We start from the raw sequence: 19,298 nt of genomic DNA, 5'->3' as shown, positions 1-19,298 counted from the left end.
TCGAAACAGCGTGTTTCCCAGGAATGCATAAATAATGTGGCAGGTTTGGGTCGACACGTCATGAAAATCTGCCATCGCGGCCGGCGGGTAATACGTTGTTTTACCCACCCACTGCTGCACTTAGTGCAAATCTGGGACAATTCCGCCCATAAACCCAATCTTAATGTATTTCCTGTTTCTGCTCCCAGGTAAACATTTGGTCTCTGTGCCAAAGAGACACACATTTTAATTACCATAGTAAATATTATAAAGATATAACAGACTTCCTACTTAAAGTTGTAACATTTCTAATTTGTTAGATCAAAATATATCAAACTTTTATTGGTTATTTTGGTGTTTTCATTTTCCAAATCTCATGTTTACCCATTTTCATAAAAATAAAGCCCATGTAAATGGTTATCCCAGCCAAAGCCTCACCAGCATGCTGATATCCTTAAGGTTCCATCTACAGAAATCTATCCCTGGAGAAAAATACCCAATTTACATTAACTACAAGGTATGTAATGTTGCGATTGTCGATATTTCTCATATTCATAGTGCACCACAGTGTGAAGCAGTCGACACTATTTATATATAAACAATTAAATTTGATTTTACTTGCTATCCCTCAATTGTCAACACTTTATAAAGAGTATAATGTTACTTTCATGCAAACAATTTGATTAACGCTGAAACACAATTGTTTAGAAATTGGATCATGAAGCACCCATTTTTCGGGTACCACATAGCTTCTTAAAGCCTCAAAATGGCAGATAGGAAACAACCGTATGCACTTCTGACCAGAAGTGCGTTGCCATATCGGGTCAGGACAAGAGGTGTCCTTTACCCGCACCAGAAATGAGCACCAAAGCCTTCTGCATATGCAAATAAGGGGCTTAAGCCAGTTTTATGTCCAGCAACAATACTGGTTATCCCTGACGCAGCCAGTGCTAGCCTTCCAAATAAGCTAAGTTACTTACCTGTAGGGCATTAATGCAATTGACACAGGAGTAGGCCATTCAGCCTTTCAATTAGATCATGGCTGATTTATATCTTAACTCCATCTACCAGCCTTGGTTCTGAAATCCTTAACAAAAATCTATCAATCTCAGTTTTAAAATTTTCAATTGACCTAGCCTAATCAGCTTTTGGGGAGTGAGTAAGGTAAGGAGGAATGAAGTTGTTGAGATTTTCACTACAAATAATTTCCTTAAACTCCTCTCTCCTACCCCTTCTCTTCCCTCACCCCTAACAGTGAGTTGGTAGGGGCTAAGGCATCTCAGGCCTGCAGTGAGCAGACCACATAAGGCCCAATTACATCAGCTGTTACAAGATATTTAGGGGGGATTTAATGGAGCTTGCAAGAGCAAGAAACATGGAGTGCGGGGTGACACAATTAAGCAGGATGCAAAATGTCAATTTCCTGACAGCAGGTTAAGATGCAGGGATAAATTCAGCTTCACACCAGCCTGTGGCAGGTTCATACTTGTAATACATTTGCATGCCGTGAATACTCAGCGTGTTTTTTTTTAATCTTGAAGGTAGGATGTAATTAAAGTCAAAGGCGCACAAAAATCTCGTGGCACCCGGTTCGCATTTGTTTAAAGGTGACCTGCACCAGTCGGCTTTGTGGAGTTTTGTGCAAAGTCAGAGTGGTTGGATTGTGGAGTGGGGTTTGGGCCTTGGAGGAGTAAAGGACATGTTGGGGTAAGAGGTGGTAGGAACAGTTAGTCAAGCTAAGAAAATGAGAGGCCTAAAGGGCAGTGTCAGTACTGTCCAAAAGTGTCTCCATCTCAGGATGTGGCTGGTATAGTCCTTACAGCATTGTCAACTGACGGCAGGTTTCACAACTGAAAGCTTCCCTCACCGTGTAATCGCACAGGTCTACACTGCATGCTGCCAGCACTTTAAATTTTAATTGTAATTGTTTGGGAAATGGGAAATAGCAAGAGAGCAGAAATGGCACACACTTCCGGTTACGTATCGGGAACAGCACACTATTGACAAAATTCCCCTTCAGTAATTTTATTCCAAAGAATACTCAGAGCCTTGAATGAACATCAGAACCTAAGAAATAGGAGCAGGAGTAAGCCATTAGATTCCTCGAGCCTGCTCCACCATTCAATAGGATCATGGCTGATCTTATTGTGGCCTTAACTCCACTTTTTTGCCTGCCCCCCATAACACTTGACTCCCTTTTCAATCAAAAATCTGTCTAACTTAGCCTTGAATATATTTAATGACTCAGCCTCTACTGCTTGCTGAGGCAGAGAATTCCAAACAATAATAAACCTCTAAAAGAAGAAATTCCTCCTCATCTTCGACTTAATTAGAATCATTGCATTCCGTATTAGCCTTGGAATTTGACTTTCAGAAAAAAATCTACCCTCACCACAATAGCTAACTCCATACATGCAGAGTTGTAATCATCAGGAGCTCAAAGTTTCGAAGTATGGTCTTTTGGGTAATCAGATCATATAGGAATAGCCTGGTTCTCCTCAAGGGCTCAATGGTGGAGGCAGTGGTGTAGTAGTAATGTCACTGGGTTAGTAATCCAGAGGCCGAGGCTAATACTCTGGGGACATAGCCTCAAATCCCACCGTGGCAGCTGGTGGAATTTGTATTCAATTAATAAATCTGGAATTAGAAGCTAGCCTTAGTAATGGTGACCATGAAACTATCATCAATTGTTGTAAAAACAATTTTGGTTTCTAGTTTTTAATGTCCTTTATGGAAAGAAATCTGCCGTCCTTATCCAGACTGGATTACATGTGACTCCAGACCCACACCCATGTGGCTGACTCTTAAATGTCCTCTGAAATGGCCTCACAAATCACTCAGTTCAAAAGCAATTAGGGATGGGCAACAAATGCTGGCCTTGCCAGCTACGACCACATTCAATGCAAGAATAACATTTTAAAAAATCAAGTGCAAAATTGACAGGAATGGTTAGATGAGTTATACTAATTAGTGATCATTTTGAAAGAATGTTAAAGACTCCGGCCCAGATTTTCACCACGACGGAGAGACTGGTTAGGTCAGGTCTGAACATTGTGGATTTGTTTGGATGCCAGGGTACCCCTTTGGAGTGGTAAGATACCCCTTTGGATATGATCCCAGGACAGCCTTGGGGAAGGTCAGATGCACTGTGGAATTGTTAAAAGTAGGTGTAAATCTGCATAAAAAGTGCATAAACTCATTAGTGTCGAGCTCATTGGAATGGTCAGAAGCACTTGTCAAAGGGAGCTATCAAGCTGCCAAGGCATTTAAAAGTCTACTGACATAAACCTAAGAGCTTCCATTGGTGGACTAGTGCTGCTTGACTGATTTCACAGCCATCCATTATCACAATAGGGCACCTGCCATATCACAGTTTGATTGATAGCTACAAGTGGTTATAGAGTCCTTAAAAATGGGACTATGAATTCCAATGCTTGTTATTATTAGGGATTGTGCACTTGTATGAAATATTTATTGTTATAAGGCTTTCTTTAAGTGAAGGAATGCAAATGTAGTAAATTGATTTTTTTCCAATATACTGAAATGTGCAAAAGACACTTAAAACTTATTTTATAGAACTTTATTTTATCTCATCTATGCAGGGTCCCAAGGTCCGCCCATGGCGGATAGTAGGTGAGTTGGCATGGTAGATGAAAGGGCAAAAGGTGGTGGGTGGGGGGTGCATGGGTTGGCATGAATTGGCACTAAATTGGCATAGGGGCTATAAAGGACCATGGGATTGGGTGCAGGGGCACACCTTGCCATGGGGAATGAGATGACATGGGCTGACATGGATGAGGCATGGGGAGTGTGAGGAGTGAGGGCTGGAGGGATGTTTCATGTTTTTTTTAATATTTTGAACTCAGTGCCAGAGCCTTGAGGCAGGCCTTCTGCCAGCCTGCCTCCACACCCAGCATCCTCCTCAGTTCTTCTGGGGTCGCCCATCCCAACTTCTAATGCAGCCCGCAACCCCTCCCCCCACCCCCACCCCAAGACCGAAAATCCAATATCTGGGCAGCCATTTTTTAAGGTCAGGTTCGTAAAACCAAGAATTTTCCCATCTCTGAGCACCCAACCCGGGAACAAAAGTCTGGTTCTCCCTTTGAATTTTGCTTTAGTTCCAAAATATATAAAAATGGCTGGAAAGCAACTCTTTCAACTTCCAATGTTCATATTTGATTAGTTTTTTAGCCATGATCCTATCCAAAATTGAATGAGATCATGAGGGGAAATTGCGGGAAAATTGGGAATGAAAGTATACCACAATTTGCATGCCCAGACTTTGATTTTACTGCTCCCTTAATCTTACTAGGGTTATCATGCCTCACCTTCTCCCCACCACGTGCAAGACGCAGGCATGGAGACCAGGGTCCTGGGTTTGAATTTCCTCCCTCCTGTCCTCTTACTGTTGCTCCTTTCATTCCTCTCCCTTCACTTTGGCCCAACGAACTTATCTTTTCAAATCTCGCTCTCAGCATATTTGTACATATACATACACTTCTATAAATCTTAACCTGTCCCAAAGAATCTCCCTTCTAAATTGAAAAATCAAATCGGACAATTGAAGTTTTGGCTCTGACCATTTGAAAATGCCAATCTATATGGCACAACTGTAAATCCAGATTTTCTCAAACATGCTGTCAAGTTAGTACATGACTCAGGTATAAAGGGCTATATTAATGGCCTGCACTTCTGCTTCTGATAACACTGACCTCAAATCAACAACAATCTTGAGGTATCTTGTAAAATGGTATTAATTCTGATGTCAACAAATATTCATGTGTTGCATTAAATAAAAAGATAATTAGACATGATACAATCAGATACAAAACTTTTCAAATCACAATGGCCTTACCAGACAACCAATGTATTCTTACAATTGTAAGTAAAAAATAGGCAAATCGACATACAATTTAATTCTGGATTTTAATTATCATAACTTTAAATTTCAGCACAAATAAAATTTCTCCATAATACCTTTTATGTGTGATCTTTAAGACTTAAGTGCTCATCTTACTTATGAAACTATTAAAATATAACACCAGTTGTATTTCAGTAATACATTTAAAAACCATTTAAGTAACAATAGATCCAAGTGCACGCTTTAGCCAAGTCATAGGTTGTGGACTTGAAGGACAAATGCAATAGATTTGGGTCCTTCAGCATCGCAGCTTCACCGTTCAAAAGTAACATGCTTACATGAGTTAATTTGTGCAAACCTCATTACTATTACTCAGTCATAGCTCTGTGAACATGGAAAAAGAAATTCATTGTACTTAAGAAAATTATATTCAAATATTTCTGTTAGTGACAGCATTGCTATCACTGATAATAATGTTCCCCAAAATATAGAAAATATAAAAATAAAATAAAGAATGCTACAAGACAATGATTCATCATAGCATTCTGAGTCACTCTATCAATTCCTACAGGGAATGACCCTAGCCATGCTTGGTAATATTTAATTTCAGCAACGTTCTTATAAACAAACTATACCCTTTCCACCTCTATCATTTGCAGAAATACCATCCACTGCCTGATTATTTTTTTATTAGCACTAAACTATGACTGTCAGACAGAAACAAATTTGTATGTGTATAGTATAGAGTCACAGAATCATAGGCCAGAACTTTCAGGTTGGCGAGCAGGGGTGGGGCCCACTCGCCGACGCATAAAATGACATGCGGTGACATTGGGCATACGTCCTGACGTCAGACTACGTCATTCAGATCTTCATTTCGGAGGGCACGCACCGGAGTCAGCTGCGCACCTGCCAAACTGTCAAAGGCCTGTTAAGTCCATTTAAATATCAATTAAACGATATAACGGAGCTGCCTGTCCAACCTTAGGGTTGTGGGATGAGGTTTCAAGAAGTGTTTATAAGTTGAATGAAAGTTTTTATTAAAGTCCATTGACATGTCACATGAGGGGACATGTCTTAAATTTTTTTCTTCTTTATTAAAATTTTTGAAAATCAAACTAATCTCCCTGAGGCAGCTCTGTGCCTCAGGGAGATTTCTGCGCTCTTTCGCGCGCATGCACAAAAGAGCGCAGGACCCAACTCTCCCTCATCCCCTCCACCCGCACAGGGAGCACTCAGCGCTCCCGGGTGCGCGTCACGCTGGGCGGGCCTTAATTGGCCCACCCACATAAAATGGCAGCGCCCAGCCGATCGTGGGCGGCAACCATCTGCGCGCCACCCGTGCCTGCTCCCGTCCAAACCCCCCAACAAAGAGAAAATTCTCCCCATAGAATGGTTCCAGTACATTCAGTTCGTCATGTCTATGCTGGCTGTCTGCAACAGCAATTCAGCTAATCCCACTCGCATTCCTTTTCCCTGTAGCCCTGCAAACTTTTGTTCTTCAGATAAGGATCCCATTCCCTTTTGAAAGCCATGATGAATCTGCCTCCACCAGACCCTCAGTTAAGTGCATTCCAGATCCTAACCACCCAATGGAAGCATCGTGAACTGTGAGGAGGATAATGACAGACTTCAAGAGGACATAGGCTGGTGGAATGAGCAGACATAGCAGATGACATTTAATGCAAAGAAGCATAAAGTTATACTTTTTCCTCGTTCTTCCTACCAAAATGTTTGTCCTCATGTCATCCTTTGTTCTTTTGCCATTCACCTTAAATTGGCGCCCTCTGGTTCTCAACCTTTCTGCCAACAGAAACAGTTTCTCCCTATACTCTATCCAGACATCTCATGATTTTGAACACCTCGATCAAAACTCCTCTCAACCTTTTCTTCTCTCAGGAGAACAACGCCAATTCTTCCAATCTATCCACATAACTAAGTCCCTCAGCACTGGAACCATTCTTGTAAAATCTTTGCTGCACCCTCTCTAATGCCTTCACATCCTTCCTAAAGTGTTGTGCCCAGAACTGAACACAACACTCCAGTTGAGCCAAACCAGCATCTTAAAAGGGTTCACCATAACTTCTTGCCTTTTGAATTCTATGCCTCTATTTTTAAAGCCCATGGTCATGTGTGCTTTCTTATCTGCTTTCTCAGCATGCCATGTCACCTTGAATGATTTGTGCACAGAAACTCAGCTTTTGCATCCCCTTTAGAATTGTATCCTTTATTATATCTTGCCACTCCTCATTCTTCCTACCAAAATGTATCACTTCATGCTTCTCTGCATTAAATTTCACTTGCCATGTGTCCACCCATTCCACCAGCCTGTGTCCTCTTGAAGTCTATCATTACCCACCTCACATTTCACAATGCTTCAAAGTGTTGTGTCACCTACAAATTCTGAAATTGTGCCATGCATAACCAAGTCTAGGTCATTAATATAGATCAAGAAAAGCAGTGGTCCTAATACCAATCCCTGGGGAACCCCCACCATATACATTCCTTCAGTCTGAAAAACAATATTCACCACTATTCTGTTTCCTGTCACTCAGCCAACTTTGTGTCCATGCAGGCACTGTCCTTTAATTCCATGGGCTTTAACTTTGCTAAGAAGTCAGTAATGTGGTAATTTATCAAATGCCTTTTGGAAGTCCATGTGCACCACATTAACATCATCAACCCTCTTTGTTACCTCATCTGAAAACCTCAATCAAGTTTATGAATGTAGGAGCAAGAGTAGGTCAGTTAGCCCCTCAAGCCTACTCTGCCTTTCAGTTAGATCATTGCTGATCATCTACCTCAACATCACTTTCCCATGCTATCCCTACATTTCTGTCTTGAACATGCTCAATGATTGAACTTCCACAGCCCTCTGAGGTAGAGAATTCCAAAGATTCACCACCCTCTGAGTGAAGAAATTCCTCATCTCAGTGATGATTTGCCCTAAACAAATCTGTGCTGGCCTTCCTTAATTAATCTACATTTGTCCAAGTAAATTAGGATTTCTAAAAGCTTTCCCAGCACAGAGGTTAAACTGGCTGGCCTGTAGCTGCTGGACTTATCCGTACGCCCTTTTTTGAACAAGGTTGTAACATATGACCTTAATGGAAGAAAATCTGCCATCTTTACCTGGTCTGGCGTACGTGTGACTCCAGACCCATAGCAATGTGGTTAACTTTTAACTGCCCTCTGCAATGGCCTAGCAAGCCACTCAGTTGAAGGGCAATTAGGGATGTGCAACAAATGCTAGCCTTGCCAGCAATGCCCACATCATATGAAAGAATAAAGGAGAAAACAAATTGCAATTCTCCAGGCCTCTGGCACCACCTCTAAAGAAGATTGCAATATTATGGCCAGTACCTCCGTCATTTTCACCCTTACTTCTCTCAGTATCCTCAGATGTATCAGATCCGGTCCTGGTGATTTAGCATCTTTAAGTGCAGCCAACCTTTCTAATATCTCCTTTTCATCAATTTTTAGTCCATCCAGTGTCTCAACTACCCCTCTTTCACAATGACTTTGTCAGCAACTTCTTCCTTGGTAAAGGCAGATGCAAAGCACTTATTTGGTACCTTAGCCATACCTTCTGCCTTCATGCATAAATCTCTTTTTTGATCATTAATTTACCTCATTCCTTTTACCATTTATATATCTATAGAAGACTTTCGGATTTGATACATTTGGCATGACATAATACCTGTAGTACATTTGCTGATGCCCACCCACCCAAAAGATTATGTCTCATGTGATTTAGAGATATTTTCGGCCAATTAAAGATAAATCTTTATCAAAGTCTTCATTCTTTAGCATGTCCATGATTTGGTAACATTTTAGAAAATCTTAAAGCAGTTAGGATCATTTTTTTATTTCAAACATGAATTATTGAGACCTTTTCCTTATGTTTGTCAACATTTTCTTTGATCAAAAATTGGTTTCAACGCCACAATATACAACATTAGGCTAGTTGCGCACTTTTTAAGAGCATGCTAAAACAACTAATCTCGGGAAGATCATGTATCCTGTGACGACCTTTGCCCCAGAAGCAGTTCAGTAAGGAAAATTTGTAATTTCTTTAAAATCTGTGGAATTTGTAATTATTTTTAAGAATGTTTGAAAAGGATCTTTAAGAGTTTGCATCAATTGTAAAGGGATCAATTGCAATTTTCTTGGATAATAAGAAATACTGGTCCATGTGACCTGGTGACCCTTGACCTGGAAGCAGTACAAACAGGAAGACAAAAGCCATAAAGCCAGTAGGCACAAAGGAGAGCTGCAGACACAAGGGAGAGCTAAAAGAAGAGGAGCTGGAGGATGAAGATGATCAGCGTATAGATGCAGACAAAAAAAGAAAGCAGACAGAAAGAGGAACACAGAGAATTCTTGTGAAGCAAAGAAGCAAATCACTCTCAGGAAGAGGTCAGTTGTTCTGTTTGGCAGGAAAAGAGACAGCAGTGCTTGGAGAAATTGTGCAAGCTGGCTAATAAGGTCTAAAACCTGGAAAGCTATGTGAATAGCTCAGAGACACTATAGAGCTGGGTCTTTTCTCAGAAATGGCCAAACCGTAAAGCAGGGTGTGTCAGTTGAAAAGTAACTCTAGAAAGCTACACCATCAAGACTGTCATGACCTGAGGATGAGGGGGCTCACAGAAGTATGCCTTGCTCATAATACCTGTGAAACTCAAAGGTAAAAGCTGTTGTTGGATAGGACTCCTGACCTACTCTGTGTTAATGAAGAACAGCATATTGTGGAACAGTTTAGCTACGTAGTGCATATTTGTGAGGGTAGTGATTCGAATGCTTGTGGTTGCATAAGACCTATCTTTGTTATATCGACGTGTTAAAGTGAAATTTACATTTTTATTTGAAGTATAATTTGCCTGTTAATTCATGTTTAATTTGCGTTAGTTCTGATTTGCGTTAAAGTAAAGTAAAAACTGGAAACTTGTTGGTAATTTCTTGATCTGGGGGTCATCCAGTAAATCTGATTATTTTGCTTTACAGTTTCGCCACAGGGATCATAACAACTATCAATCAGAAGTTTATAAACAATATATGTGGGTGTGTTAACACAGTGTGATTAGTTTAGCATGAACTCGCACTCAGTGTTCACCTCACTATGAACATCTTGTGTTAACAGATTAGAGGAAATAACTTTACTTCATATAGGGATGGCTGAAAATTGGAGAACAATGCACCGTGAGCAGCTCAAGAAATTATGTATGACCTGGGAGAAACTTCAAGAGAAGGGATAGATAAAAACTGATAACATTATGCTTCAAAAAGTATGAGTTAGCAGCTTGATGGTGCAATGCTTTGCATACTGGAACACTATACAACTTCTGATGATTAATTGGTGAGAGTCAGAATACAGAAAAGGCCATTCCCCAGGTAAGTGGGATAAATGACAGCCCCCAGTAATAGAGCAACATTGCTGGAGGGATAGCAGCAGAACAGCTGTTTGCCTTCTTTATCAAGATATGGAGGGGAATTTTAACTCCCACTATCTGGTGAAAACCAGGTAGGGAGGCAGTTAAAATCAAATAGGAGACTCACCCACTGGCCTCTCAACCGATCCTGCCGATTGCAATTCTACATTGCAGGCACCAAGGACACTCCCACAAAGCCACTGGAGTCCTTGTTTGGGGATGCATATCAGACTTTGACGATATCATCAATACAGGTCCCAACTGTGATCTTAACAAGGGACCTCAGCAGGGAAGCCATTATGGTTCCCCAGCAGGCCAAACAGTCAGGGATGGGTTTGGGGCCAGAGATGGCCAGCAATGCAAGTTCATTATAATTTTTCTTTCCTTAAAGGGCCAGGAGGTTGGGTTCCCCAACCCTCACAAGCAAATCCAGAGTCTCCCCTGAGCCTTATTCCTTCTCCCCCTACCATAATGCCAGCCTGACCCCTCTCTCCTAATAACTTGCCTTAGGGTTGAGGACCATTCCTGCTGGTTCCTATCAGGCTTCCTGCAGCTCAATTTTAACAGGTGGGCTGCCACTTTCCAAGTCGGCCACTGGCATGTTAGGGAGGGCCAGTCAGCTGGGCCTCCCTCCTGTCACCCCTGGAATGACTGGTCACTTACTTGGCCACATGCACACCCAGTAGTTAAAATCACCCTGACAATGTGCAATAGGGAAGGGAAAATAAAGGAGCCACACAGCTAATGATTAAAACTACCTAAAACAAGTGCACAAAAAGTCAAAGATTTGAACAAATGTTACTCAGTCTAATTGTCAACAAAATTGAACTTAAAATCTAACCACATCAGACAGAAAATAGTACCACACTCCCTGTAAAAGATTTCTCCACAACACAATGCCATTTACAAAGAATTAATAGCACTCCACATCATAAACATAAAACCAAATGTTCAAGTACTATGTACTTGGTTATCTCTTTGATTTTAATTCTATAAATAGGACTATTTAATTAATTTGTAAATGAATGAAACTACTGAACATGATTACTGCTCCAATTCATTATTCAGATTTAGCAGACCAATAGTTTAAACATGATGATCAGTTCAGAGGAGGACAGACTTGGTACATTAATGAGATTTAGGAAAAGATCAAAAGCAGTACAACATAAGTTGCTAGGAAACTTGCTGCTTATACTATAGTTTCACTGCACCTCTCTGTGGATTTCCCCTGCTTCTGATACTCAGATTGAAACAATAACAGTATTTATAAAGAGTTTATCACCAATAGGAAATTAGTTTACATCAACACTGGAAAGTAATTCACTTATTCACAGTTCTAAAACATCTAAACTTTATATTGCACCTGTCCTTTTTACTTACAAAAATACTGTACACACAGGAAAGAAGTCTATAAAAACAATGCCAATCCACAGAAAGTAACACAGTACTGTACAAGAAAAACGTGTACTATCCGAAGAAATATTTGACAATCTGTGCATCCAAATAGAGATCCAATTTATAAATGATGAGTCTTCACTGATTCCAAAAATACCAACAAATGAGTTACTTTATCCAGAATATTAGACCACAACAGTCTTTCCTAATTGAATTATGTCTACGGTGAGATCTCTCTGCTGCTTCTTGATGTATATTCAAATAAGGTAAATAGCAGCGGTTAGACAGAAGTAATCAAAGAGCACCTACCAGGTCATGATTGGTTGAATTAGAGTCATCTTCTGGGAAAGGTATGTAAACAGCTAAGGCCACACAGTTGGCAAAAATAGCAATCAATATAAAGATATCAAATGGCCTGTATGTCATGTTAAGGAATTAATTGTTTCAATAAAAAACTAAATAATTAATGAAGAACAACAGATATTATCAAAACTCAAAAGAACGGATAATTTATGTCTTAAACATGACTAAATCTTGATTTTTCATAAACAACTCAAGTTATCACAGATGTTGGGGTTCTACTTTAAATTTCCAAAAAGCATAAAATGAAATTTAGTAATTTATCTACAATTCATTTTGGCAAAATTTATACAAAAGGAAACTAATTTTGAGCCAGTTAAAATTGATTATACATTTTATTACCATACAAATGATTGGATTGATAGTGTAACCGTTAAACATGTTAATAACTTAATGGGTAATAATTTGCTGTAGCAGGGCATCAAATGGAGTCCATCCTTGGTTAAACTTGGCTTTGCACATTTGGATTTTCAAATATTTTGTTTGGCAAGGAATTTGAAATGCAAACTGGTGACAATGCTGTGAGGGAAAAAGAGCATCTCAGACCCAAGTGAACAGGGGAAGTAACTGTGCATGTCCCTAACCAATCAGATTGAAGAATTGGGAAATTAACACCACAAGGACGGGGAAGGCAGTGTAAATTAGGGTGAGTGAATTCAATGTCAAATCAGGGTCAAAATGGAAAATAAGGATTGGATTTCAATCATCTACAAGGTTGGTTGTCAGTAACTAACAGCTATAGTGTCATTATACATAGCCTTCTGTGGTGCGTTAAGTTTGTTTCTACCATGAACATAAGGCAACTTCACAACATTAAATGCATTTCAAAGGGGAGGCAGACACAAAAGACCTTTTGCACAAAGTTAACAATGGAGCAGCACAACTCAGGCAGTAACTTTTGGATATTCAAAACAAAAACAGAATTACCTGGAAAAACTCAGCAGGTCTGGCAGCATCGGCGGAGAAGAAATGAGTAGACGTTCGAGTCCTCATGACCATTCACTGCTGAAGGGTCATGAGGACTCGAAACGTCTACTCATTTCTTCTCCGCCGATGCTGCCAGACCTGCTGAGTTTTTCCAGGTAATTCTGTTTTTGTTTTGGATTTCCAACATCCGCAGTAGTTTTTTGTTTTTAACTTTTGGATATTGTCCTTTAGCCACACATCTGCCCCTCGCCTGCTGAACCATTTACACTTAAATAAAGTTGAGTGCCATTAGCCTCTCCATTATTTTGACAGCAAAATCAGAGTCAATAAATTTATCCAACAAAATAATCTGAAGATAATTTTTGAATAAAATATACAGCACTATTAAAATATACACTTTTTAAAATTTGTACAGGCTGGGTCTTTTGTACCCCCAGTAGAAATGATGAAACTTAATGGACCTTTCTAATGGCGACTTGATTGAAACATATAAGATCCTGAGGGATCTTGACAGGGTGGACGTGGAGAGGATTTTCCTCTTGTGGGAGAACCTAGAACTAGGGGTCACTGTTTAAAAATAAGGGGTTGCCCATTTAAAACGGAGATGAGGCAAATTATTTTCTCTGAGGGTCACAAGTCTTTTGAACTCTCCTCCTGAAAAAGCAGTAGAAGCACAGTCTTCTGAATATTTTTAAGGCAGAGGTGGGTAGATTCTTGGTAAGCAAGGGGGTGTTAGGTTATCGGGGTAGGCAGAATGTAGATTTGAGGTTATTATCAGATCAGACATGATCTTATTAAATGGCGGAGCAGGCTCGAGGGGCCCAATGGCCTACTCCTCCTCCTTGTTTGAATGTAATATGATTTTGAGCAGACAGCTGTTAACTATAATTTGAATAAAACTTGGCATTTTTTTCAGTATTTCGAGTGCTAATTTCCTTAGCACAATTTTTTGCCAATTATCTTAAATCTGTGTCCATTAGTTACCGACCCCTACCAACAGCAGAAAATTTCTCCCTATTTACTCTATCAAAACGCTTCAGAATTTCGAACACTAACCAAACCTCCCTTGAATGAATCAAACTCCAAACTTCAATAGTTAATTCTCATTGACAGAGAGATTGTTCAGCAGTAATTAACATCACATTGTTAAAAGGGTATTTAGACTACAATGAACAAGACATAGCCTTCTGTGGCAAGCTTTGTTCGTATCGACTTCCAACTTCAATGCAAACCATTCAATGCATTTGAATGATGAGCCAGATAGCCAGGTACCATTTTTGCGAAGCTAACATTGGAACATTGCAACAGGGACAGCGACATTTGGATTTTTGAATTTTCCAGTTGCCACTCACTGAAGTTACTGTACCATTTGCATATAATGCAAGCACCATAAGCCTGACCATTATTTTGTACTGAAAACCTGAATACAAATGCTGTTAATATAGTTACTGTAAAATTTTTCCTGGTTAAAGCTGGTATTGTTGTCTAATAATAGCATGATAGTAAAATATAATGCATTATTGCTGGTTTCAAGATCAGTCTTTTTAATAGAATCATAGAATGATTACAGCACTTTCGGTCTGTCATATCTGTGCTAGCTCGCTACAAGATCAAGTTAACTAATGCCACTCCACCAGCTTTTCCCCATAGCCCTGTAATTTTTTTCCTTTTCAGATAATAATCCAATTCCTTTTTGCATGCCATTATTGAATGTGCCTCACCACACTCTCAGACAGTGCATTTTAGATGCTGTAAGTTCTTGTAAAGTCAATTGGTAGGTACATCATTCTATTTCATTTTATGTTTCTTTGAAAATTTAAAGTTATATCCCCAAAATGAGTGATTACTTGTGTTACAAATGTAACATGTTTTAAATCATGGAACTTTAATGTATGGTGCAGTTATCCACTTCAGAAATTGGTTGTTAGGTAATTACTCCAGATGAAAGGTCATCCACCTGAAATTTTACCTCATCTTTCTGTCCACACATGCTGCTTGACTACATGAGTATTTACAACATTTTCTGATTTTATTTGTTACTTGTAGTTGTGCGGGAAACTTACCAAAACATGTATTTGGTTTGCTATATTTTGGGAACATCTATAATGAGGTTGAGAAGTTTTAGAGAAACAACATGTCTGCTAAGTTTGATTTCACCTTCAAGTAAATAACCAAACATCATAATTCAGTGTACAGGTGTAACTGGGGGTTATTGTAATCCCATAAAGATCTCTGTTTTTCTATTTATGTTGATTTTATTTGCTTTTTTATGAAATGTTGCTATAAAATTTGAGAAAGATGTTTTATAGCATACTAGGCTAACATGAAATTTACTGAACGACAAATATATTTATAGTAGTTTCTGAGGATTTGCTACCATTTTGGCTGCAAAGACAGCATGCGATATGTTTAGTCGAATTTTACGTGTAATATGTAAATGTTGCGATGACCTTGCAGGAACACACTCAAAAAGTAGAACACGCAGCTAATGATTTTTCACGGTGTTGTACCGAAGCTCCTGCGCACATCATATGCGTGACAGAGAGGAAAAGAAAAGGATACTTCCATTCTACTATACTAATACAGGCTCTTCTAATGGGATTGTTGAGATTTAAACAGAAAAGGGCACGGGCCGGCCTGTTGTTCACAGTACTGCCCTGCTGTTTCTTGCTCTTGGCGAATTGCTGGCGTTTTCTTTGGGCTGCTGCGCTGTTGGATTCCGTGGTCGAGTTCATGTTTGCGGCAGCTTTAGCCTGCCTAGCCGCGTCAATAGCAGCTTGCCAGGATAGTGCTGCTGGCCTCGGCGATTCGGAGTTTGACTGGAGACCCGGTCCGTCGCTAGGTAGCGGGAGTCTGTTGCTGGCATAATTTACTCCTGTGATTTAAATAAAAGACGTAATCAGATGTGGAAGTCACCTTTTCATTAAAAAAAAGACACTGTTCACTAGGTATAATGGCTTAAGGCAACCCTTTAAATGAATCCATTTTTTTTTTGAAATCGCGAGAGCAAATACAGCAGAGAAATAATGGTTTGTGTTTAAATAGGCCAGACCAGCGAAACATGTGAAAATTGTAAAAAAATACCCATCACAACAGCTCAACAGCTGGCATTATTGATAGATTACAAATACACACTTTAAGGGCACATTCAGTGAGGTTTCATGTTACCACCGCCTTACCCACACACAATCTGAAACAAAATACATTTATTTAAACAGATGAGGACGGCGTATGTATCTTTCTGCCACATTAACTGTCACAAAATGTATTCCAATGAAGCATGTATTATTTCTTTGAAGCGAAGTCTGCAACAATCATAACCAAGGTCTATCCCTCTATTCAGCAAGGTGCGATAATTAAACCTCATGTGGATTAAAACTGTTTAAGTAAAAAAAAAGTTCTAAAAAAATCAAAACGCTTATTAGCAATCATTGCACTGCCTGTCAAACTCCTGTTATCAAGGCTCAACCCAATTATGCTGACCCAAAACAATGACTGAGACTTTTTTTTTTGCTCCTTTGTAGTGAAATTATCTCTCGTGAATCAAATAGAGAGGAAAGAGCTTAGGGCAAATGTCAGATGTATTAATTAAAACCTTCGAAGTCACTATCTCGAGCATCCCCGATTGTGCGGTTGTTTTAACCAAACCTGGGGACATTTACCTTCGTAGGGCTCCTTTAATTCATACATTCTCACCACCTTTGTATTACATCAAAAAAAAAACTGACTTAAAAACGAAATGACGAGGCGGGTTTTCATCCCCCGACCCCCATGGTCGTCAAACACCGGCGGCTATTTCGTTTCCCTCCGTTTTTTTATCCAGCATCATTGTAACATCCGGGCTCTCCGGCGGGGCTTCAACCGACGGGTTTCATCGCTGCTCCAGGTGCGGTCCTGGTTCGGTCCGGTCCCCGTCCCTCTGCCGGTCCCAAACCCACCCCCCACACACCGGCTGCTGCTGCTGCTATCGGCCTGACTCTCTGACAGGGAGCGAAGAAGCGCGGGCGGAGTTGCAGACTGACTCACTGAGGGGAGGGAGGGGGTGGGGGGCGCGAGACGGCGAATGGGCGCGCGAGATGCTGAGGGACGCGCGCTCGGGGTGGAGGGAGGGGAGGGAGCGGGGGGGGGGGGAGTAGTGGCGAGTGGGCGCGCGAGACCCTGCGGGACGCGCGCGCGCTCGAGGGTGTGGGGGGAGGCGAGTGGGCGCGCGAGACATTGAGTGGGCGCGCGAGACATTGAGGGGCGCGCTACGGGAGTGCGCCGTGATAGGGGCGTGCGCGCGCGCGCTCTACCAGTATCATCGAGCAAATGGGGGTTTTGAAAAGCGTGTCCCAACCTCACTCAGGCAGCAGGGTGCAGGACACCCTCATCCCCAAACATCAACACCCGTGGCAGAGACACCCTTAGCACACCGGCATCCCCATCGGCCTAGGGTTGCTGAGGGCAAGGGCACCGTTACCGAACAAACCGGGGAGAAGGTGGAGGTTGGGGTTGGGGTTGGGGTTGGGGGTGGGGGGGCGTCATTACCCCCGCCCCTTCAGCAGTACATCATTAATTTTTATAGATTTATATAATTACCTCTGTCAGGAGAATGCATCTGCTTTTAACCATGTATCAATAAGATTAGCATTTCAGATAAATGTTATACTTTTTAATGACAGTAACTTGGGACCGTCAGTGTCAATGAGTAACACCAACTGAAGTTCCTGAAGCGAAATAAAAAAACGTTACTCTCTACCTCACAAATGAATGCCAGCACTTTCCTTTTCCAGAGCATCTTTGATATATTTTTCTCTCCAAGTGCACACTTTAACTATTACGAAATAGATCAGTGTTTCAAAGCTTTAAAAGTTGCACACTTTTATAACGTATTTTGAAGACTAAAATATATTGAAATACACTGGACGTTGAAGAACCTTACTACACATCCGTGCTCACCGATCGGACTGTCCATAATAACTATAATTGTGAATGTGATGAAGTCTAGTCCAAACCCCTCCGTACCAATATTATTCTGCACATTAACTATAAATAATAACAATGATTTATCAAGCATTCTGCTTCTTCTGTCTCCTTGGGAAGATGTTAGGGTTGACATTGGAATGAGTTGCACTTGTTTCTAGTGCACAGCGCACCAATTTAGCAGTGGGACTGCCTGCACCCAATCTGCACAATGTTGGTCCCATTTCTAACTTCATGATGCCCATTTTTTTCTAAGCACTCTGGGCAGACATTAGGCCCTGCCCCGCTCAAGACTCTTTAGCAACCCTGCAGTCACCAATGAATGGAAAGTAACAAAATTTCTAGAGCCAAAAGAAGCCAAATGTGCTCCCCAGAATCCCCAAACATTGTGGCCCCAAAGCACACTCTAACTCTTCTCTTGGGGCTTATCCAAGGCCGCTAACCAGGATCACGTGCACTTTGACAACTTGGCCATCACGCTGCCTGTGGCTGTGCAACAGGTGTCTGCAGCCCAGCAGTCTAACTTAAGCGAGGCCCAAGACACAGTTTTGATTGAGCCTTGTGCCCACCAGTTCTGGCGCAGAGATTATTCGCTGTACCCAGTTTCCACTGTATGTCATCAGTATGCAATTTCTACCCCTTTGTTTGGTTATTTCTAAATTTGTCATTTAAGATGGCCAGGCCATCTAATGCAAATGGTAGAAGTTACACTAGTCATCGTCACGTTCCCCATACATTAAAGAGTCTAATGCCTGCTGTGGTTGACTTTTATCTCTGAGTCAGAGGGTTTCATTGGGTTCAAGTCCCACTCGAGAAGCACAAAGTCTCGGCTGAAACTCCCTTGACCTGGTTTCTCTTCACCAGTTGCACACCACTGAGCTGGGAGCCCAAAGATTTATTTCTTACAATGCTGATTGTGTTACATTGTATTTACAGCATAGTAAATGCTTTTAAAAAAGCACATTCCAAGATTCTTGGCTTAATGCTGGAAAAAATGGCTTTGGGGCTCATCTGATGCTGATGGGGTGAGGGTGGCATGGTGGGGGGGAATGATAAGTGATAAGAAATGAGGAAGTGGGGAATGAGGGGAAGGAAATGAAAGGAGAATGGGAGTTAGGGGAGGGGGTGAGGGAAGAGAGTAATTGGTTGAGGGGTCATGAAAAGTCACTGAGCTCTGTTGCTCCCCACCCCCAAACCTGCCTGCCATCAGGCTTGATTTGCCTATCAACTATTGCCTGTACCTTCCACTGAACAACACCCACAATTCAGTTCAACATAATGAGATAGGGGCGGGGTGGGGGAGAAGGAGAGAACAGGACAGAGAAAGATCCAGAAAAGGAGACAGAGAAAAAGATAGACAAAGGATTACACAAGAGTTAAGCAGA

At 41.0% G+C, this 19,298-nt stretch overlaps 1 protein-coding gene across 1 annotated transcript in view; it reads right to left on the bottom strand.

Moving 5' to 3' along the window:
- cacna1db (calcium channel, voltage-dependent, L type, alpha 1D subunit, b) overlaps positions 1 to 16,884 on the bottom strand; it is a 681,678-nt gene extending 664,794 nt beyond the window's left edge. The window contains exons 1-3 of the mRNA XM_078543507.1: positions 16,614 to 16,884; positions 15,514 to 15,826; positions 11,974 to 12,079 (exon numbers count right to left, since the gene is read on the bottom strand). Coding sequence (XP_078399633.1) covers positions 11,974 to 12,079; positions 15,514 to 15,826; positions 16,614 to 16,641 — 447 coding nt within the window. The 5' untranslated portion in view covers positions 16,642 to 16,884. The remainder of the gene's footprint in view (positions 1 to 11,973; positions 12,080 to 15,513; positions 15,827 to 16,613) is intronic.
- Between the last annotated feature and the right edge of the window lie 2,414 nt (positions 16,885 to 19,298).

The sequence above is a fragment of the Cetorhinus maximus genome, chromosome 6, assembly GCF_964194155.1.
Source record: "Cetorhinus maximus chromosome 6, sCetMax3.hap1.1, whole genome shotgun sequence".
Lineage (NCBI taxonomy): Eukaryota > Metazoa > Chordata > Chondrichthyes > Lamniformes > Cetorhinidae > Cetorhinus > Cetorhinus maximus.
This window is presented reverse-complemented; position numbering and strand designations above follow the sequence as displayed.